The 19,422-nt window shown below is 42.4% G+C and overlaps 1 protein-coding gene across 2 annotated transcripts in view; it reads left to right on the forward strand.

The window, feature by feature from the left end:
* SLC24A4 (solute carrier family 24 member 4) overlaps positions 1 to 19,422 on the forward strand; it is a 121,658-nt gene that overhangs the window by 83,879 nt on the left and 18,357 nt on the right. The window contains exons 4-10 of one of the 2 annotated variants that reach the window (XM_077323527.1): positions 2,313 to 2,387; positions 3,085 to 3,169; positions 4,391 to 4,494; positions 6,432 to 6,506; positions 9,748 to 9,773; positions 11,605 to 11,658; positions 15,091 to 15,233. In XM_077323527.1, coding sequence (XP_077179642.1) covers positions 2,313 to 2,387; positions 3,085 to 3,169; positions 4,391 to 4,494; positions 6,432 to 6,506; positions 9,748 to 9,773; positions 11,605 to 11,658; positions 15,091 to 15,233 — 562 coding nt within the window. The remainder of the gene's footprint in view (positions 1 to 2,312; positions 2,388 to 3,084; positions 3,170 to 4,390; positions 4,495 to 6,431; positions 6,507 to 9,747; positions 9,774 to 11,604; positions 11,659 to 15,090; positions 15,234 to 19,422) is intronic. The other variant, XM_077323529.1, reaches the window with a different exon arrangement.

The following is a 19,422-nucleotide window of genomic DNA, read 5'->3' on the forward strand; positions in this document are numbered from 1 at the left end:
GTTTCTTGGTGTCCCTGGAAGGGTTTGTTTGTTCGTTTGTTTAGATTTCTATACTGCCCTTCCCTACGGCTCTGGGCAGTTTACATTAAATGTTGTGGAATACTTACACGGAATATTAAGGTAAAGGTAAAGGTATCCCCTGTGCAAGCACCGAGTCATGTCTGACCCTTGGGGTGACGCCCTCCAGCGTTTTCATGGCAGACTCAATACGGGGTGGTTTGCCAGTGCCTTCCCCAGTCATTACCGTTTACCCCCCCAGCAAGCAGGGTACGACTTCCATGTGGGCTCTGCAAGGTGGTTCCTATGAAGGCAATTTGGTGTTCTTTATGATCCTTTTTGGCAATTAACTCTAAGGGACAGAAGACAATAAATTGCTTGTTTGAATGCAGAGCGGTTGGAACTCGACATCAGAAATGGCGACATTTTTGTACAAGGGCTTTTATTTTGCCGGTGGTTTGCCAGTGCCTTCCGCAGTCATTACGGTTTATCCCCCAGCAGCAAGCCAGGTACTCATTTTACCGACCTCGGAAGGATGGAAGGCTGAGTCAACCTTGAGCCGGCTGCTGGGATTGAACTCCCAGCCTCATGGGCAGAGCTTTCAGACCGCATGTCTGCTGCCTTACCACTCTGCACCACAAGAGGCTCTATGGAATATTATAATAATACAATAAATAACAATCATAACATAACATGAAAACCAGAACAGTGTTTTAACAGTTGAAGTGATTTTTAACAGAACAACAATGACAATCCCTGGGCAGGTCAGATTTGTCATTCACGGAAGGGCATCTGGGGGGGGGGAGGGAGGGACCAGCAGATGTTTGAGTCGGTCGGCCTCATGCAGATGCCTGGTGGAGGAACTCCCTTCTGCAGGCCCTGAACGGGTGAGAGTTAATTGTTTCAATATATATATTTTAAATTTGTTAAACATTTATTTATATGACCATATATGTTCATGTTGACCTCCCCGCCATGGCCAGTGATGGGCGTGGAGGGGGTGGTGTCTTTTAAATGGGGTTTTAAATGGGGTTTTTATAAGATTTTGTAACCTGCCATGAGCTGATTTGGAAGTGGAGGGGAATAAATCGAAATAATAATAATAATAATAATAATAATAATAATAATAATAATAATAATAATAATAATAATAATAATAATAATAATGGGAGGGGCCCCAGGTGGCCATGTACACAGCTATAGTCACCAATCATTGTGTATGATCGCATCACTTTTGGGGTTTCTTAATGCCTGAAAATACAAATACTTTGGCCACCTCATGAGAAGGAAGGACTCCCTAGAGAAGAGCCTAATGCTGGGAGCGATCGAGGGCAAAAGAAGAAGGGGACGACAGAGAATGAGGTGGCTGGATGGGAGTCACTGAAGTAGTAGGTGCAAACTTAAATGGACTCCGGGGAATGGTAGAGGACAAGAAGGCCTGGAGGATCATTGTCCATGGAGTCGTGATGGGTCGGACATGACTTCTCACCTAACAACAATGCCTGAAGAATGTTTCAGGAGTTTCTCAACAGAAAAAAAGCTGAGACAGGCTGGATCAGAGTGTCAAATTTGAAGATTCAAGTTCAAAGCTCCACTCTGTCACTGCGGATGACCGGCCTCACCATTCTCAGCTTAACATTGTCATAAGATTTTTGTTATGAGGATACAATGAAGAATGGGAGATCAGTGTTGTAAGCTCCTGGAGGATGATACGGTTGCTGAAGAAAAAAGGCATAGAAGGCAATAGACCAGAGAAACAGGAATGTGGTTTATGAGGTAACGGTCTGAAGAATAGGAGGAAAGAGTAGACAGGTTTTAGACCAAGGAGAGCTAACCCATGAGGAGCGGGGTGCAGTGTGAAAAAGCTCACCTAAGAAGAGGTCATGCTGTTATTGACAGAAAGAGGGATGGAGAGAGAAGCTGAGATAAGTCTCTACCTTTGTACTGAGGGCAGGAAAGAACTGACAGGTAAAGGAAGCATTTGAATATTTTATACCTATCACAGTAATTTCACCTCTGCTGTCACTTTCCAGTGGGACTACTTAAGATCCACCTCATTGTCAACAGGATTTTCATTAATCCATTTTTCCAAACCTCTCATAGCAGATATGTGGAATAAAGTGAATATGGGTCTAACCATTTTTGTCACATTTTAGAATGCATATCAGTCTATACAACTAGTTAAGTCTGAAGACTGGAAACTCTCCACAGGAGGAATCAGTCCACACCCAAATGAGTGTCAGGAGCATGACTTTCCTTTTGTATCTCAAATGTGCCCAACTTTGTAATACTTGTTTGTTTTCCCCTCTTCACAGACTCTGTATATGTTCTATGCCTTGGCCATTGTATGTGATGACTTCTTTGTCCCATCATTAGAGAAAATTTGTGAGGTATGTACAAGGGAATTTTGGCTCATTTTTATAAATGTAACCTGTATAGTGTATACTAAGGGAGAAGGAACATCAGGTATACCAGTCAAATGCTTGGATCGTGAGGTAAATCTGTACTGACAGAAAAGATTGAAGAATGCTCCTGCCAGAGCCAAAAATAAGCCCCTAAATATTGTCCCTGGGAAATAGGGAACCTTTAGGAACAATGAACCTGCCTTATATAACATGGGCACATGAAGCTGACTTGTTCCATTTTAGTCAGCATAGTCTACTGGTAGCAGTTCTCCAGGGTCTTATGCTGGGGTCTTTCACATTGCCTGTTGCCAGAGCCTGTAACTGGAGATGCCAAGGATCAAATCTAGGAACGTCAGAGATCTGTTGCAGGAAAGTGGAGATGGAGAAAATCACTCAAACCCAGCGCCGGCCCGCCGCAGCCCTGGCTTACCCAGGAAGCTATGGAAGATTCCGCGGTCACTTAACGCGGGCCTTCTGTAGCCCTGGGCCGGGAGGTGCCTACGCTGGCGGCCGCAGCGAGCATTATCGGTGATTTTAACCGAAGCGCTGCCACCGCCAGCGCGGGCATTCTGGCCCGTGCATAATGGGCCAAAGGGAGCATTTTAAAGCTTGGCATCTCTGCCCCTCTCACATCTTAAACTGGAACATGAACTGACATAACCAGTCCTGTTTTCCCCCCTAGAAACTACATTTGAGTGAAGATGTTGCAGGAGCCACATTTATGGCTGCAGGAAGCTCAACTCCAGAATTGTTTGCTTCAGTGATAGGTAAGAAATCTACTAGCAAAAGTGGAAAATGTGAAATTGGTTTGTAAAGATTAGAGTGCAAGGACTGCTACTATGAAGTTGTGTCTGCAGATACCACTGATGTTCAAAGTAAATATTCCAGTGACTGTCTAACATTGGACTCTATCTGTTATCAGCGACCTTCCACTAAGGGCATGTCTGCATAGGACTTCAGAGATCAGAAGTGCTCATGCAGCCCTGTCTCATGATAGTCCAACTCATCTTGGCTCCCTGTCCATAACTATCGGTAATGAGGGTGACTAAGGTGACAATACAGGCTGTGCTATCTGCAGCTCTATCTGGCCACAGCCACACAAGCCTTCTTCACCATTGCGGTTATCTTTGGAGACGCCTCTGTAGGTGTCCTTATCATCTGAGGCTAAATATGTGGTGACCTGAGAGGGATCTTCTGGGATGTGTCACTAAAACTGTGGAATTCTCTCCTGCCAGAGAGCAAAAGCTATTTGCTTCATTTGGCGTTCCTTCCTCTTTCCTCTTTCCATCTGCTGTGTATTATTGATTTTTAATGTTCACCGCCTTGAGGACCAAATTGGGTAGAAAGGCAGGATACAGATGTTTTAAGTAAATAATAAATGACCTGGAGGAAAAAGGTCCCTGCCCTAATTACATTGCCTTATTATACGAGAGGCTAACATGCAAATAAAGATAACTTCCTATCCTTGTGTAAGCAAACTTGCTAAAAAGCTGCCACCAGTTGGTTGCTAATAAACACAGGTTCACAATATACCGGAGCAACCAGTACTGCTGGAAACTCCATCTCCTCCTTGCTTCCTTGTGTTTCTCCTCTCTTCACTAGTCCCACTGGCCAGTCTATATGCAGTGGCTGTTCTTGCTTCCCCTGCTCATGTTCCACTTCCTTTTCCTCTCCCCCTTCATCCCTTCCCCAGTTGCCTCTTTTGTTCCACACTGCACAGTTACCATCTCTGGTTTCCCCAGGGCTCTGTGCAGCTTCTGCTTTCTCTAAGCTGCTTGTTTGATATTCCCCCCAGGGAAATAGTCTTCCTTCCTTTTCTTGAAGAAGCTGGTGGCTGCTGGTGATGTACACCTCGGGTTTTCTTCCGGCACAACTCTGAATCTAATGATGCTTTCTCAAGCCAAGGAGTATATTTCATAATTGATTATATTTTTAAAATATTACTCTTAAAGATGTGCACACAGACCTTTCTCTTGCTCTCCCTCCAGGTGTGTTCATCACTCATGGTGATGTAGGAGTTGGAACCATTGTTGGTTCGGCAGTTTTCAATATCCTCTGCATAATCGGAGTCTGCGGGATCTTTGCAGGACAGGTTAGTTGGGCTTCTCATGTTCTTGCCTTCCAGTTACAGCAGAGGAGAACAAGTAGGAGAAGGTAATGAAGAATAAATTTCACCTGAATGCAAAGGTCACCATTGTATTGTGGACACAACGTGCTACGTTTCTCGTGCAGGTCCTATTGTTGCATGAATGACTCAATGGGAAACAGCATTGCAGAGTATGTGCAAACATGCTCTTTACTTCCTGCCATGCCAACTTCATGGCTAGAACCAGTATATCCTACTAGGCTTTCCACTAGGTTTGCCATTTGCCAATGGGGGCAAGCAACCTTTTCCCCCGACTCCTGCTGCCTGCCACCACTCCACAGGCCAACGGGAACAAAATAAAGCAAAAAAATAGCTAGTGGTGTGATGGTTTTATACCATTTCTGGGGAAAAGCAGGAAGTAACACCATGCTGCCATGCCAACAGCACCCCTACCCAGCCTCCCACTGGTTGCCAGCCACGTAATAGAGGGAGGACAGGTTTCTTCTGGTCACCAAAAACGGCTATACCGGGATTATGGGACCTATGTGGATTAAAAACAGGAGTAGGGTTTTGGTGAAGAAGGAATTGGGCAAAGTTAAGTGGGAAAGCGTTCACCCAGTGTACTTCAGCCTCATTAACCAGAGTGATTTGTTTAGCTCCTCAGTTATTCTCAGGAGAAGGAGAGGGCGAGTACCCCTTCCTACTGAAGTTTTTGTTTGTTTGGACATTACAGGAGTAGGAAATACTATATCCCTTTCCAGGATGCCTCAGTCCATCACAGACAATAAGTTTACTTGCACTGTAGGGACTCTGGGACTCAAGACCCTTGTGTCTTTACTAACCCTGACCCTCCTTTAGGGAAAAATAATGTTCTTAAATCCAATACAAACATTAGAGGGCTAATGAGTAACAGTACCTAAAACTGCTCGCTGAATACTCAGCTTGAACATGGCTTCCTTTCATTTGGGGAGGCTGGTAAATGGTAGTAAATAATAATGGATGCAAGCTGAGGACAGCAGCCCTGTTGCCATCCATGGGGAATGGGCAGAAGTTTCCCACTGTGGTCAGTGGGACATAAAAATGCTTCATGTCAACTACACTGTGCCCACTGAGAATTTAGTTGTGGTTTCCATTTGGCTACAGTCCCCAAACAGATGATAATTTCCTGCTAATTTTCTGTTTCCAAATGATGTGGCAGGTGGGTAACATGTTTACATTTCCAAATGCTCTTTAGTTCTCATCCTTTCACAGTTTTGAACTCTTTTATGTAGGCCTGTAGGTATGCTCATGTATTTTCCCTTCCTCCTTTAGCTTGGAAGTCATGCCTGAAAACTGTTTGTAGATAAAAATCATTATGAATTGACACAATTAAAATCCCATTTGTCTCATGGACCAGATGAATGGGACTGGACTTTAGCTAACAGAAGTGTTTAAGATAGCCTTTAATGTGCTTTATTTCTTGTATGTTTATGTTTGGAATTAAACTAGTGATTTTTAAAAAAATCTTGCTGTACTTGTGAGCAGTTCTTTTTCTATTAAAGTCCTGGACTGCTTTGTACTGTGCAAATAGCCATGTTCTGTCTGCTGGGCAAGTATCCTCAGGAAATTCCATGTTCTTATTCCTTTTGGGCTTTTTTCATTTGGTTGCTGATTTAAAAACAATAACAACAATGAAAGGATTAAAAGCACTTCTAAAAAATATTGACATTCTGATCGTGCTCACATCTTGTCTCATTTGGACCATAGAGAACATTTTTCAAGGTGGGAATTGTGTGTACACATCTCAGTGAAAAATATTTTCAAGTGATGAGAAAGCAAAGTTATGAACATCTATGTGTGAAACCAGCCTTTTGCTTCTGCAATACTAGACATCCGCAGGTGTAAACCCCAAATATACGCTAAAGCTGAGCCCTGTGCATGGAGCAATTGTGTTTTCTTTTCAGGTGGTCCGTCTAACGTGGTGGTCCGTGTGCAGAGATTCAGTCTACTACACACTATCTGTGATTGTACTTATTGTGGTAAGTTTTTGTTTGCCGTGTCCTTTTTCCCCAGTTAATTAGAAGGACCTGCAGTAGTTTGTGAGGAGGAGTGCTGGACCACAGGAGGAGTGCTGGAAAATCACTAGAGCTCTTTTATCGGGATGGGAAAAGTGAATTCCATAATACCATATTCCCAAAGAACTATGCAACACTGAAATTAACCACACACCCAAATTGCAGACTCTTTAAAGAAAGATGAAAAGTGATGGGAGCACCTATAAAACTCTGCATGCTTTTTGATTGCTGGGTAAATGTTCACTAGAGGGACTACACTCTCAGTTTGCTCCCAGTTATTCTTCAAGACTTTGTTGCCAGCTAAGGAATATTAGATAGTTGTTATTTCCCCCTGACCAAAAATGCAGGTTCATTTAAAATAATTGCTATGCATTGTCTACACCAGCCTTTCTCAACTTTTTTTATTGTTGAGAAATCCTTGAAATATTCTTCAGGCTTCAGAAAACCCCCAGGTGTGGTATGATCATGCAGAATATGGTATGATCATGCAGAATATGGTTGGGAAGCCCCTCCTCTTCCCACACCCTCCGGGCTCATCACTGGCCATTTTGGAAGGGTGGGATCAACATGGTCATATATTTTAAAATTTTAAAAATATATTGAAAATTATTTAACTTCCACCCTATCGGGAACCCCTTGCAGAGCCATCAAAAAACCCCAGGGTTTCACAAAAAACTAGTTGAAAAAGCCTGGTCTACGTTAATGTGACTATGGGTGCAACCTTAAGAGCACTTTCCTGAAAGTAAGCACCTTGACTTATATCAAGGTAGGCATCCTTTGGGTTGCTCTCGATCCCACCTGCATTAGTTATTTGATGCATGGAATTAGAGCCAATGGCAAAGCATCTTATTTTTATTTAATTCATGGAAGGAAAAAAATCTCAACTAGAGGGATAGTGCTACATTTAATTCTGTATAGGCATACATGCACACCTCCCCCCCAAAAAAGTCTTGGCCATAGGATTGCACCTTGTGATACTATCCTAAACATGGTTACGCCCTTCTAAGCTCACTGTATTTAATAGGCTTAGAATGAGATGAATAAACATTGACAGGTCTCCCTCTACATGGATCGCCCCTGAATCTGAAATTAGGTTGAAATTGAAACATGCTGCAGTAAATCATCTGGTGAAATAGCTGCTATGATTGTTTAATTTTTAAAATAATGTTATTATTATACAATTTAAATTATGGATAAATGTAATTTCATCATGCTGTTGATTTTATTATGTTGTGATGTTGAACATGGGAAGCTGCCCCGAGCCAGCATGCCAGGAGGGGCAGAGTGCAAATTGAAAGACAAATAAGTATTTAACAGTTTATGTATTATCCAGGATTTGGTGTGGTATAGTTACAACCTGAGAGAAGTACATTATAATGGAACATCTGTTGGGTTCCGCATCTCCAGTTAGAAGGACCAGGTAGCAGGTGATACGAAAGACCTCTGTCTCAATAGACTGGTCCAATCTCATCAGAGTTCAAAAGTTAAGCAGAATTGGTCATGGTCAGCACTTGAATGAGAGACCACCAAAGAAGTCTAGGATTACTACTCAGAGGTAAAAGGTAAAGGTAAAGGTATCCCCTGTGCAAGCACCGGGTCATGTCTGACCCTTGGGGTGACGCCCTCTAGCGTTTTCATGGCAGACTCAATACGGAGTGGTTTGCCAGTGCCTTCCCCAGTCATTACCGTTTACCTCCCAGCAAGCTGGGTACTCATTTTACCGACCTTGGAAGGATGGAAAGCTGAGTCAACCTTGAGCCAGCTAATGGGATTGAACTCCCAGATGGCTGCAGCATGGCAGCATCCTTTACCTTTACACCGGAGCAGGAAGTACTGCTGCTGCATAGTGTCTTACAGTGCAGTCCTAAGCAGAGTATTTCATTGATGTTACATGCTAATGCCTGTAATGATGTTACATGCTAATGCCTGAACCAGCATTCATAAATATGAATCTGGAAACCTGCCACAGAGTGTTGACATAGTTGGTAGGGATGATTTCAGCATAAAAATGGCCAGTGGAAAGAGAGTTAAAGATCCACTTACCCCTGCTCTTCCTCTGCTCATAACTGTGAGACTCCCCAAGACTGCTTTTAAATGTAATACAAATGTTGTTAGTCTTCTGTGAATAATGTTTCGTTTGCCACTCATTGTCTCCGAATGTCTTCAACCCAAGACACTTTTATTATATTTATATTTATATTTATATACCACTCTCCCCGAAGGCTCAGGGTGGTTTACAGGGAACAGGAAAAGATACAGGTAACTTTGTAGCCCTGCTCATCAAGCAGTTAATACTGCAACTCCTCGTAATACCAATACCATGTATATATCCTACCATGAACACACAACTTCAATGAGGCAACGCATGCAGACAGGACAACAGAAACAAGGACCTAGTGCTGAGCAGTTATTCCAGCTAAGAATGAAAGTCCTTAAACGTGCCAAGTATCAATTTCAAACACTTGTGTGTGCCATCCCATCAAATGCCTAGGTGTCTCAGACACAGAAGAGAAGCTCCTCGTGCCAAAAGTCCAACAAATCAAGTATCAGATGCTAAGTTAAACAGGCATCATTTGCAGGATCAGACAGAAGATCAGAGCCAGTAAGGCCAGCTAAAGAGAAGGCCAAATGCACACAAGATCTAACAGCATTACGTTGTTTACATTACCAACTAGTTGCCCATATTGAAGGACCCAGTCTGGGAGCAGCAGCATTTATATTTTCAGGCTACAAAGGAAGGCAGCGTGGTATAGGCTTATCTTGTCAGATTTCAGAAGCTAAGTAAGGTTGGAACTTGGATGGGAGACCACCAAGGAAGGCTTTGAGGAGAAAGGCAATGGCAAGCCATCTCTGCTTCTTACTTGCCTTGAAAGCTCTTGGTTGAGATCACCAGAAGTTGGCTGGACATACGTATGGAGGCCTTACTGGACTCTGCAGTCAGCTGTCATGGGAATTCCCCAGGCAGGGTGTACTTCCTCTGCAGGCCATCTTGACAAGAGTACTGTGGTACAATGGGGATTGGGCCAGTAGCTCTCCCTAAAAGCAGGCTTCTCAACTAGTACACTGAGCAAGGTTTTGGAGCACTAACGTCACATTCTGGGTTTGAATCCTTATGATGTCCTGTTTTTGTGTAATGTAACGGCAGTTCTTCCGTTGTCATCGAGAAATATGATTTCTTCTCTTTCTCTCTCTTTTCTCCCTCTAGTTTATATATGATGAGAAAATTGTATGGTAAGCTCTGCTTGTTATTTCCCCCCCCCCACACACACACACATACCTTAATGATTAGAAATCAGCTCTGATTTAGGCTGCCAGGCTATGCATTCTTTCATGTTAACCCTGTTGAGCAGGGAGGAGAGGGGCTTACTTCTGAGTAAGCCTCCAAATGTCACGAGAGAGCTCTGAATTTGTCAGTCTGTGTTTGTGACACTAGCTGGAAAAAGAAGCGAGTAGTGATGAATGGTAGGTGTGTTATAGGGCAGGGGTAGTCAACCTGTGATCCTCCAGATGTCCATGGACTACAATTCCCATGAGCCCCTGCCACCATTTGCTGGCAGGGGCTCATGGGAATTGTAGTCCACTAACATCTGGAGGACCACAGGTTGACTACTCCTGCAAGTGTCACTGGAAAGAAAGGGGAAAGCATTTGGGGTTGGGCTTAGTCAAAGAAATTCAGAATTGCTTTAGGATGCTCTGGGCTGATCCTGTGTTGAGCAGGCGGTTGGACTAGATGGCTTGTGTGGCCCCTTCCAACTCTATGATTCTATGATTCAAAATTAGTACTGAGGAGGGCCTGGGCAGAGAACAACGGGCTTCTCAAAGAGAGATGGCAAGGCATCCCAGTCCTAGGCAGTAATTTTATAGGAAGTCATATTATTGGGCAGAAGACAAATGGGGCTAACCAGGAAGGAGGGATTGAAAAGCAAATAAGAGAAGACCTTTGCCAGCAAAATGCAGTTTGTATTAAAAATAAAAAAACTGCATGATGACAGAAGACAATGGCAAGAGATTTTTGAATCACGATTTAAATTTGCAAGACAAAAGAACATTTTAAAAGCAATTATTTAAAGAAAGATGCTCTCCTAACCAACTATACCTACTAACTGATTAGTTAACCATTAAAATATGTTTATTTATAGTTATATAAATTTAAACTGTGTTTAAATTGCTTCTTTAGAGGACAAGCTTTCTAATGATAGAGGATGCAGATAGGAGCTGGCAGTTTTCATAAGGAGAAAAGGAAATGTGCTTATTTATTTGCAGGTAGTAAATGTTCCTCATTTGAAAACTGAGCCAAATGCAGAACTCAGGTAGTTAAAGAACATACTATTAGGGCTATACCTGTTGGCTGACCCATCATCTCCTGGAACCAAGGGCTAAATTAATTTAAAAGAAATTCCGTCTAACCATCCGGAAGTTCCTGACAGAGCAGTTCCTCAGTGGAACAGGCTTCCTCGGGAGGTGGTGGGTTCTCCATCTTTGAAGAGAGAGGCTGATTCTGTGAAGGCTCAAGGGGGTAGCAGTTTACAGTGGATGAGCAATAGGGATGTGAGCGTCCTGCATAGTGCAGGGGATGGACTAGATGACCCAGGAGGTCCCTTACAACTCTATGATTCTGTGATTCTATGATTCAGTCCATGTGGTAACTTGCAAATGCCTGACACCTCATGAATCCAAAACAAAGAGTATCGTGTGTGGTATTTATAATGCTTGCTTTTCAAGAAAATATTTTGTCTTTCTGTGTTTTATTAAGATAGAAAAGCAGCCTTTTTAAAATAAATGTTGGCTAAGTTTTAAGAAATTTAATTTCATTCAGGCTGTTTTTTTAAAAAAGAGAGAAACTCATGATATTGAATTTTAAATCAAAACATCAAAATGTCGATTTTTGACAAAATAACAGTCTATTTTTCTACTCCCTTGCTTGATTGTAGAATAGGTTGCAAATACTGCTCATGGTAGTGCCAGTGATAATTTTCTGAAGAAAATATAGGTTTGGACTTTGTAAAAGCATCTCTAAATATATTCAGTACATGACTAATTTCATTCCTTTTCTTCCTTTGAGGTGGGAAAGCCTTGTCCTCATCATTATGTATTTGTTCTATATACTTATCATGAAGTAAGTGCTTTTCCCGCAAACCCTTCTGTTCTTTAATTATGTTTGACTATCCTTCCTTCAGTATTACTCTGACAGTCTATAATTTGGAAAATTTTACATTCCTGTTTCATCAGTATTGTTAGTTTTTCTCTGTGGATATATACAATAGCCAGTAGCGAGGTATTTGCGCATTTCAATGTCTGTGGAATCTGTACTATTATGTAGGGAAGTTGGGCTAATGAAAAATATTGCCTCTGGTAACTAAAGCTTCAATGTTAAATCAATTAATTGGTGAATTTATTTGAAATATTTTGATAGACTAGAAAGCCTGACTAATTGGGCAGAGCTTTTTTGTTTTATTTTCGAAAACTAGGGGCATAGCCCATTGCATCCAGGAATACAATAGGTGCTAGGCCTCCAGTCCGCCCCCCCCCCTCCAGGCTGAGCAGGCCAGCCAAGGCCTGCAGAGGCATTGGTGGGCCTTTGAGGGGGAGGCACTGATGGCCAGCTCCCCCCCCCAAAAAAAAAAGGCTCACTGAGGGTGGCGGATAGTTGTGGCAAGCAGTTGACCCCCCAAACACCTGAGATGTTTGCTCAAGAAAATCTGTCCTGTTGGACAGACGGGTGGCTACATGGTTACAACTACTGCATAGAGCAATTTAAAGTAGCCGAAATGATATCAGCCCCTAATCCAGCTTTTACCTCCTGCGCAGGCGGAGGAGGAACTTCCATGTTCTCTCTTCTTCCAATTTGAGGACTTTTCCATTTTATTGTACCTTTCATCCTGGAAAGGCCCCAAAGAAACACTACCCAGTAGCAGAATGCTCTAAATTTTATTGATTTTAAGGTTTTTACTCTGCTTTGCTTTCTGGTGGGAAACTCATCCTCATTCTCCATTCCTCCATTTTATCCTAACAGCAATGATCATATAAGGCAGGCTTGATTGAGAGGGGGAGTGAGAGGCTGAAAGGAGATTTGAATCTCGGTGTCCCAGATCCTAGTCTGATGCTACAGGCATTACACCAGTATAATGAATACAAGTAATCATGTGGCAATAATTTATTATTGCATTAATTATATTATTGTCTTAATAATATAATCAGTGCCAAGAGCGTTAATTGAAATATTTCAGATTGTAGAAAAAACTTTCTAATTCAATATTAAGCACACATGAAATCTGCAGATTCACACAAATAGCTTTAAAAAGCCTGAATGTGGTTTTTATAATAGCTACTAATTAGCTGCATTTGCAGAATCTAAAGGCTTTGTTGCTGGTATATTTACAGTACAGGATAAACTCTCTCTCTCTCTCTCTAAACAACATTCTAGATTTATTCAGATTAATAATTTCCCCCCTAAATTAGAAATATGGAATACAAAAGATAGGGTTTGTTTAGAATAACTTGTAGTTGAAATATTTGTGTAAGCATTTTATTTATAATAATCGTTTAATGTGTTAATGCAGGGGTAGTCAAACTGCGGCCCTCCAGATGTCCATGAACTACAATTCCCAGAAGCCCCTGCCAGCAAATGCTGGCAGGGGCTTCTGGGAATTGTAGTTCGTGGACATCTGGAGGGCCGCAGTTTGACTACCCCTGTGTTAATGTGAGATTCTCACTAGTCTCATGGACCAACCTTGGCTCTTCTATCTGGTTCTGATTGGTAGGTTTTATGGCAATATGTTTTGGGTTGTATAATTGTCCACCTAGTAACAAAGTTCAAAAGTCTTAAGACTCTAAACCAGGGGTAGTCAAACTGCGGCCCTCCAGATGTCCATGGACTACAATTCCCAGGAGCCCCCTGCCAGCAAATGCTGGCAGGGGGCTCCTGGGAATTGTAGTCCATGGACATCTGGAGGGCCGCAGTTTGACTACCCCTGCTCTAAACCATCCCATGAGTTGAAATAAAATTAAAAGCATTCTTGAGCACTACAGCAAGATACTTGTTGCATTGCTGTGAAAACCTGATATATAGGAAGTTGGACTTGTACATATGGCTCCTTGGAAACAGTAGGCTGTTCAAAATAGTAATCATCTTTAGCTGGAATTGTTTTGGTTTATCTAGATTTCAAGGTTCACTTCTGAGTTTATTTATTTTATTTATAATTAAATGTACATACCGCCGCTCCCAGCAAGCTGGCTTACAGCGGTTCACAATAAAATTCCATAAAAAATACAATGTAACCCTAAAAACATAATAAAATACAATTCTCCACAAAGCCTTAAAAATCACAATTTTCATGGCAGTAACAAAACAAAACAATAAATTCCTCAGTGTTCAAGCCCTCCATCCCCAGTATGGATTCCAATCAAGATTGGGGATAACCATCCAGACCTGGGAACCTAAGGGGGGGGGACGACCCAGTGTCAATCCCCGGGATCTCAGCCCAGCCTCAGCTAAATATCTGGCGGAAGAGCTCTGTTTTGCAGGTCCTGCGGAACCCAGAGAGTTCTGTCAGGGCCCTCAGCTCTTCTGGGAGCTCATTCCACCAGGTAGGGGCCAGGACCGAAAAGGCCCCAGCCCTGGTCGAGGACCGGCGCGCCTCCCGGGGGCCCGGGAGCATCAGCAAATTCATGTCCACAGAACTAAGTGCCCTGAGGGGGGGCATAAGGAATGAATAAGGTTCTTGAGTCTTTCGACATTGGAAGAGCGCATCCTTTGGTTATTCTGTGATTGTATGATTAAATGGAAAAGCTGACTGAATCCAGCGAACCATATGTTTTTTACAAGTACATCGAAAAACCATGAAGCGCTTAGACACAACAGAATTCTAACTGCATTTAGTTTTCCATTGCATATAATAGGAAAACTCTCCCATTGAAATCAAACAGATACAAAAGTGTTTCATTTTGGCTCCATCGTGACCATAATGGTTGACCTGGCTCTCAACCATGACAATCTTTGAGTGGTGTTTAGCCAGTCATTGTCTCTCAGTCTAGCCAACATCATTGTGGTATGATGTGAGGACTAGTGCAATGAGATTTTACATGAGGGAAGATAACGCAAAGGAAAATGCCTAAATTTATGCTTTAAGCCAGTAGCCCCCACCCTTTTTATCACTGGGGACCGATCAATGCTTGACAATTTTACTGAGTCCCGGGGGGGGGGGTAGTCTTTTGCCAAGGGATGTCGCCACTTGCCACCTGAGCCCCTGCTCCACTTGCTTTCCCACCGGTGCCCCTGTCTTCCTGCCACTTGCTGGGGGGTGCTGCCAGCAGTAGCTGCGCAGTGCCACGCCGAAGGGGAGTCCCAGCCATGGCAGCCGCTGGAGAGCACCAAAGGTGAGCCAATGGCAGAGTAGCAGGTCAGCCCCCGAGGCAGCAGCCGGGGAAGAGAACGAGGAGGAGTGGCAGCCCAGTACCAACTGATCCACGTCCCGGTCCCGGTCCCTGGATCGGGGGTTGGGGACCACTGCTTTAAGCAGCTTGCATTTTCTCTCTTTTACGTTTCTAGGTACAATGTGAAAATGCAGAACTTCTTCACGATCAAAAGCATGAATGTTGGGAATGGCAACACTGTCACCAGTGAACTGGAAGATGGTAATGAAACTTATGACATTAGCTGTGATGACCCATCAATGCCATTGCTGTGGAAAGGTAAGGCTAAGCAGACAGGAGCTGGACCAAAAGTTGACCTGAAATACCATCACTGTAATGGTGGCTCAAGCACGAGTGATGAGCAGAATTGTATTTTCCCCAATTTTTCAGCAACTTCCAGAAAAATTCAGTGCAACGGAGCCTTTATTAAACTTGTATTATCATGCTAATAATAACAATGTCTGTTTCTGTAACATGAATTGTTGACATTTGTTGCTCATTTGGGAAGGATCATGTTTGCAGTGATGTGCTTCAGTGTTCCCATTTGCGTCTCTTGGAATCTCAGATTTTGTGTGTGTTGGATGAAGTCAGTTATAGGCATGGTATTTCTTCCACTGATTATTACACCCCTGTGGCTATTTGGATCATTCATGCAGCCACATGCTCTCAATTGTCATATATTCCTGATATATTCCAGAGCACAGCGTCACTTTAGAACGTATTAAGATTTTGTTTTTCCGAACAGTATTTTAGAAGGCCCTGAAGTTCCCCAATAAGAACAGGGAAATGATAGTCTTTTTACTAACTCTGCATGGAAGAATCTATATGTCTCTTTGTGTTTGATTCTTTAATACTGCCAGATTTCTTTTAATCTTTATATATATAATCTCACTTTTAAAGCAGGAGGGCAATTTTTTTTTAAATTTTATTCTGGGGATTTGTTCTCTCCCCCCCCCCCCTTCTGATAGTCAGGTATACTCCCTTTTTAAAGTTGTCCTTTTATTCACAGATTCTTGGAGCAAAATTTCACTGTTCTCAGGTCTGCATTCAGCCTGCCACTTATGTTGAAGCCAAAGATACCTGGCTTCTCAGTTAACACCTGGCTTGGGTCAGTGGGGCTTAGATCTCACCTTTAATCCTCTCTGGTGTATGACTGCCAAGCTTGATTATTTTTGGAGACGGAACACCTGCGCCCTCCCGATTGCATTCTACAGAGCCACAGCAAGAATGCTATTACCATGGGTGCAGATAAAAGGGAGGTTCACAGACTGCCAGGTTGCCTTTGAAGCTTGTAATTTGTATTGCTTTCAAGAGTTTCAACTGGCGAAACATAAAAGCTTCTGTTACAGGATTATCACACACAAATATATATATGTATACACACATATATACATATACATATACATATACATATACATATACATATACATATACATATACATGGAGGAAAATGCAATTTCATAAACAAGTCTTACAAGCTAAAGTGAAGATTTGTATTTCTGCAGTTCATGTTCATGTTTTGGTAGTAAAAGTACATTGGCTGGGCACTGGCTTTTATAGGGCTGACTGCCCATGCCTTTTGGCTTTAATACCTGTATGGCCATAAGAAGCTTGCTATATAAAGTGAGCCCAAGTAGAGTAGAAGCTGGTTAATCTAATGGTCTCTCCAAATTCCAGAGGGCAGTAGTCATGTTAGTCTGTTGCAGCAAAAAAAGAACCCAGAGTCCTGGTACATATATTGTGGCATAAGCTTTAATAGGCTGGAGCCTGATCCCTCTGAGGCAGCAAACCCCAAGGAAGCCAGGGCGATGAAAAAAGGGGGGAACATGAGGTTCCTTTATCTTCAACAGACATGCAATTGAAGGCATTTTAGTTTCTCTCTAGTGGGATCCAGAGTGGCTTACAGCATTATCCTTTCCTCCATTTTACTCTCTTTTACTCTCCTATGAAATAACTTAGGCTAAGTACAGGACAAAAATCAATTCGGCCAAATCTGAATTACCTGAATCAATCGTTTGGTATAAGGATTCAGATTATTCAGGTTCAGCGGAATCAGTTCAGCACCCTTATAACCTATGGCACCATCATTTCCTGTGGTGGGGAAAAAAGGACAAGAATAGAGAATCACAATGGAGGTCAGATGGGGGCATCTTCTTTGGTTGCCTGTAGAATTGGAACCCTGTAGAATTTGAAACTTGAGGGTTGGTTTGAGGAGAGGGTCTAGCAGCTATGCTGCAAATTTGGTGCCTTTACCTCAAAGCCCCACCCTCCCAGACCACAGAATAGAGGAGCTGTATGGGAGGGCAGTATATAAATTAAATAAATAATAATAATTTTAAAAAGCAAAATTTCCCATTGATTTTAATGGTGCCATAGGCTTTAAAGGAGTGTCCTAATTGCCGAATTGCATCCGAATTGCAAGACTATGCCCTGTCAGCTAGGTGTTGGTCAAATAGCCCATGATCAAACACTGCTGTAGGATCTAAAAGAATTTCCAGTGCTGACCACCTAGATCCAGTTTCCTCAAGAGATCCTCTGTAAGAGCGACCAGAGCCATCTCCACCTGAATACATTGGTTCCTCTGACCTGGTTTGGCTGAAATTGATTCTGCAGTTGTATCAGCCCTGGATTTTGAGTGATTTCTGGAACTGTTCGTAAAGCTCTCCAGATGCTTTCCAAGTAATTGCACTACATGTTCACCATGTGAAGCATTTTTATTTATTTATCCTTCAACTGGAGATGGTGAGAGATGAATTTAGGACCTTCTACATTCGAAGTAGATGCTCTACTGCTGTGCCATATTCCCACCACAAGCTCTCTCCCTGCTTTCCCAGCCTGCTCCCATCCCTGCCTGCTTTCTCCCATTTAATCATTATCCTATTTACTTGTACCTTGAGTCCCCTCTGTTCCAGATTACCCACACCCATCAGATGACCTTCAAGGCCCAGGGAAACCAACTGGTGCAGCACAATGAAAGAAGACATCTTGCTAAAAACAGAGTAGTAATGAGCTGCAACTTGCATCTAGATTTTATTGCCTCTAACCCAAGACCCTTTCTGCAGTTGTCAAGATGCTATTTCCACCTCCCAAGCTCTTCAGTTCCCACTCCTCACTCTCATTAGGGCTACCAGAATAAGTTCCTCGATGCTTTTGTTGTTTTCACTGACATGCTGCACTTTGGAGATTTCTCAGAAGTAATTCACCAGAGAGAAGTTTATCCCCCTTCTACTCCTACTGAAGCCCCATGTTAAGATCCTGTTAATCATCATCATGTTTAATGACATTTAGTATTACAGCAGAGCTTTTGCCGAAAGTGGTTTCATACAGATCACTTCAGCAAGGCCTTCAACAGCCTTCTAAGACCAGAGACTATTATTATGGCTCCTGTTAATGGTGGCTAAAAGAGTATGACCCGCTTATGGCCATTCATGTGGATTTGCAAATGAAATTATACTTGTACTGCTGGCATCCCCTTAGTTTATGGCATCATAACCCAATTTAGTGGAACATCACCAGGAACTTACATAATTAATAAGTATTGTCGAGAACTGGTACAGACAATATCTTCTGAAGATGGGGAAGGGGAAATTTAGCTAGTGAACCTGTGCATTTTTATTTTATTCCTTCAAGAGAAAAAGAAATACCTGCTGGCATTTTTGGGACCGGAGGACTGTCAGAGTTCAGTTGCAGCCAGAGATATCCTGGAATCTATTCTCAAACATATATTAGGCTAACAAGTCAAGATGAAAAAAAAGAAGAGTTGGTTCTTATATGCCGCTTTTTCTCTACCCGAAGGAGTCTCAAAGCGGCTTACAGTCTCCTTCCCTTGGGTAGCTGTGTAGCAGTAGAAAAAAGCAAGAGCCCAGTAGCACCTTAAAGACTAACAAAAAGCTGGTTATGATGAGCTTTCATGAGTCATAGAATCATAGAGTTGGAAGGGGCCATAAAGGCCATCTAGTCCAACCCCCTGCTCAACGCAGGATCAGCCCTAAGTCACTGATCACTTCTTCAGATACCTTCTGTTATATTAGGTTGCTTCTAAATGAACAGTTTTTCAGAAGGCAGAAATTAATAATTGAATGTAGCAACCCACACGGATAACCTTGATCCTCAAATGATCCTAGAACACATGTCATAGAGTAAGTACATGGATCAATACAGTTCAGAGGAGGGATTGGCCAAGGACAACCCTGTGTCTAAATTGATCAGAATGAGATATTAGAATCTTGACATCGTGGAGTAGATTATGAAGGCAAAGACGAGGATGCTACTTTTGAATGCTCTCTAGGTTTAAAAAAACATTCCATTTTAAAAATAGAACCACCTTGCAAGTAGAAAATGCACAGAGCAAGAAGGAAAGTTCTAGCCTAGGCCACTCCCAGTTAGGCTAGTTTTCTATTAGTTTTCGATTAGCAGAGAAGTTCTTTTAATAGAACATTTAAAAACCATGACAACAATCCTACCTATA

This window comes from Paroedura picta, chromosome 2 (genome assembly GCF_049243985.1).
Source record: "Paroedura picta isolate Pp20150507F chromosome 2, Ppicta_v3.0, whole genome shotgun sequence".
Classification (NCBI taxonomy): Eukaryota; Metazoa; Chordata; class Lepidosauria; order Squamata; family Gekkonidae; genus Paroedura; species Paroedura picta.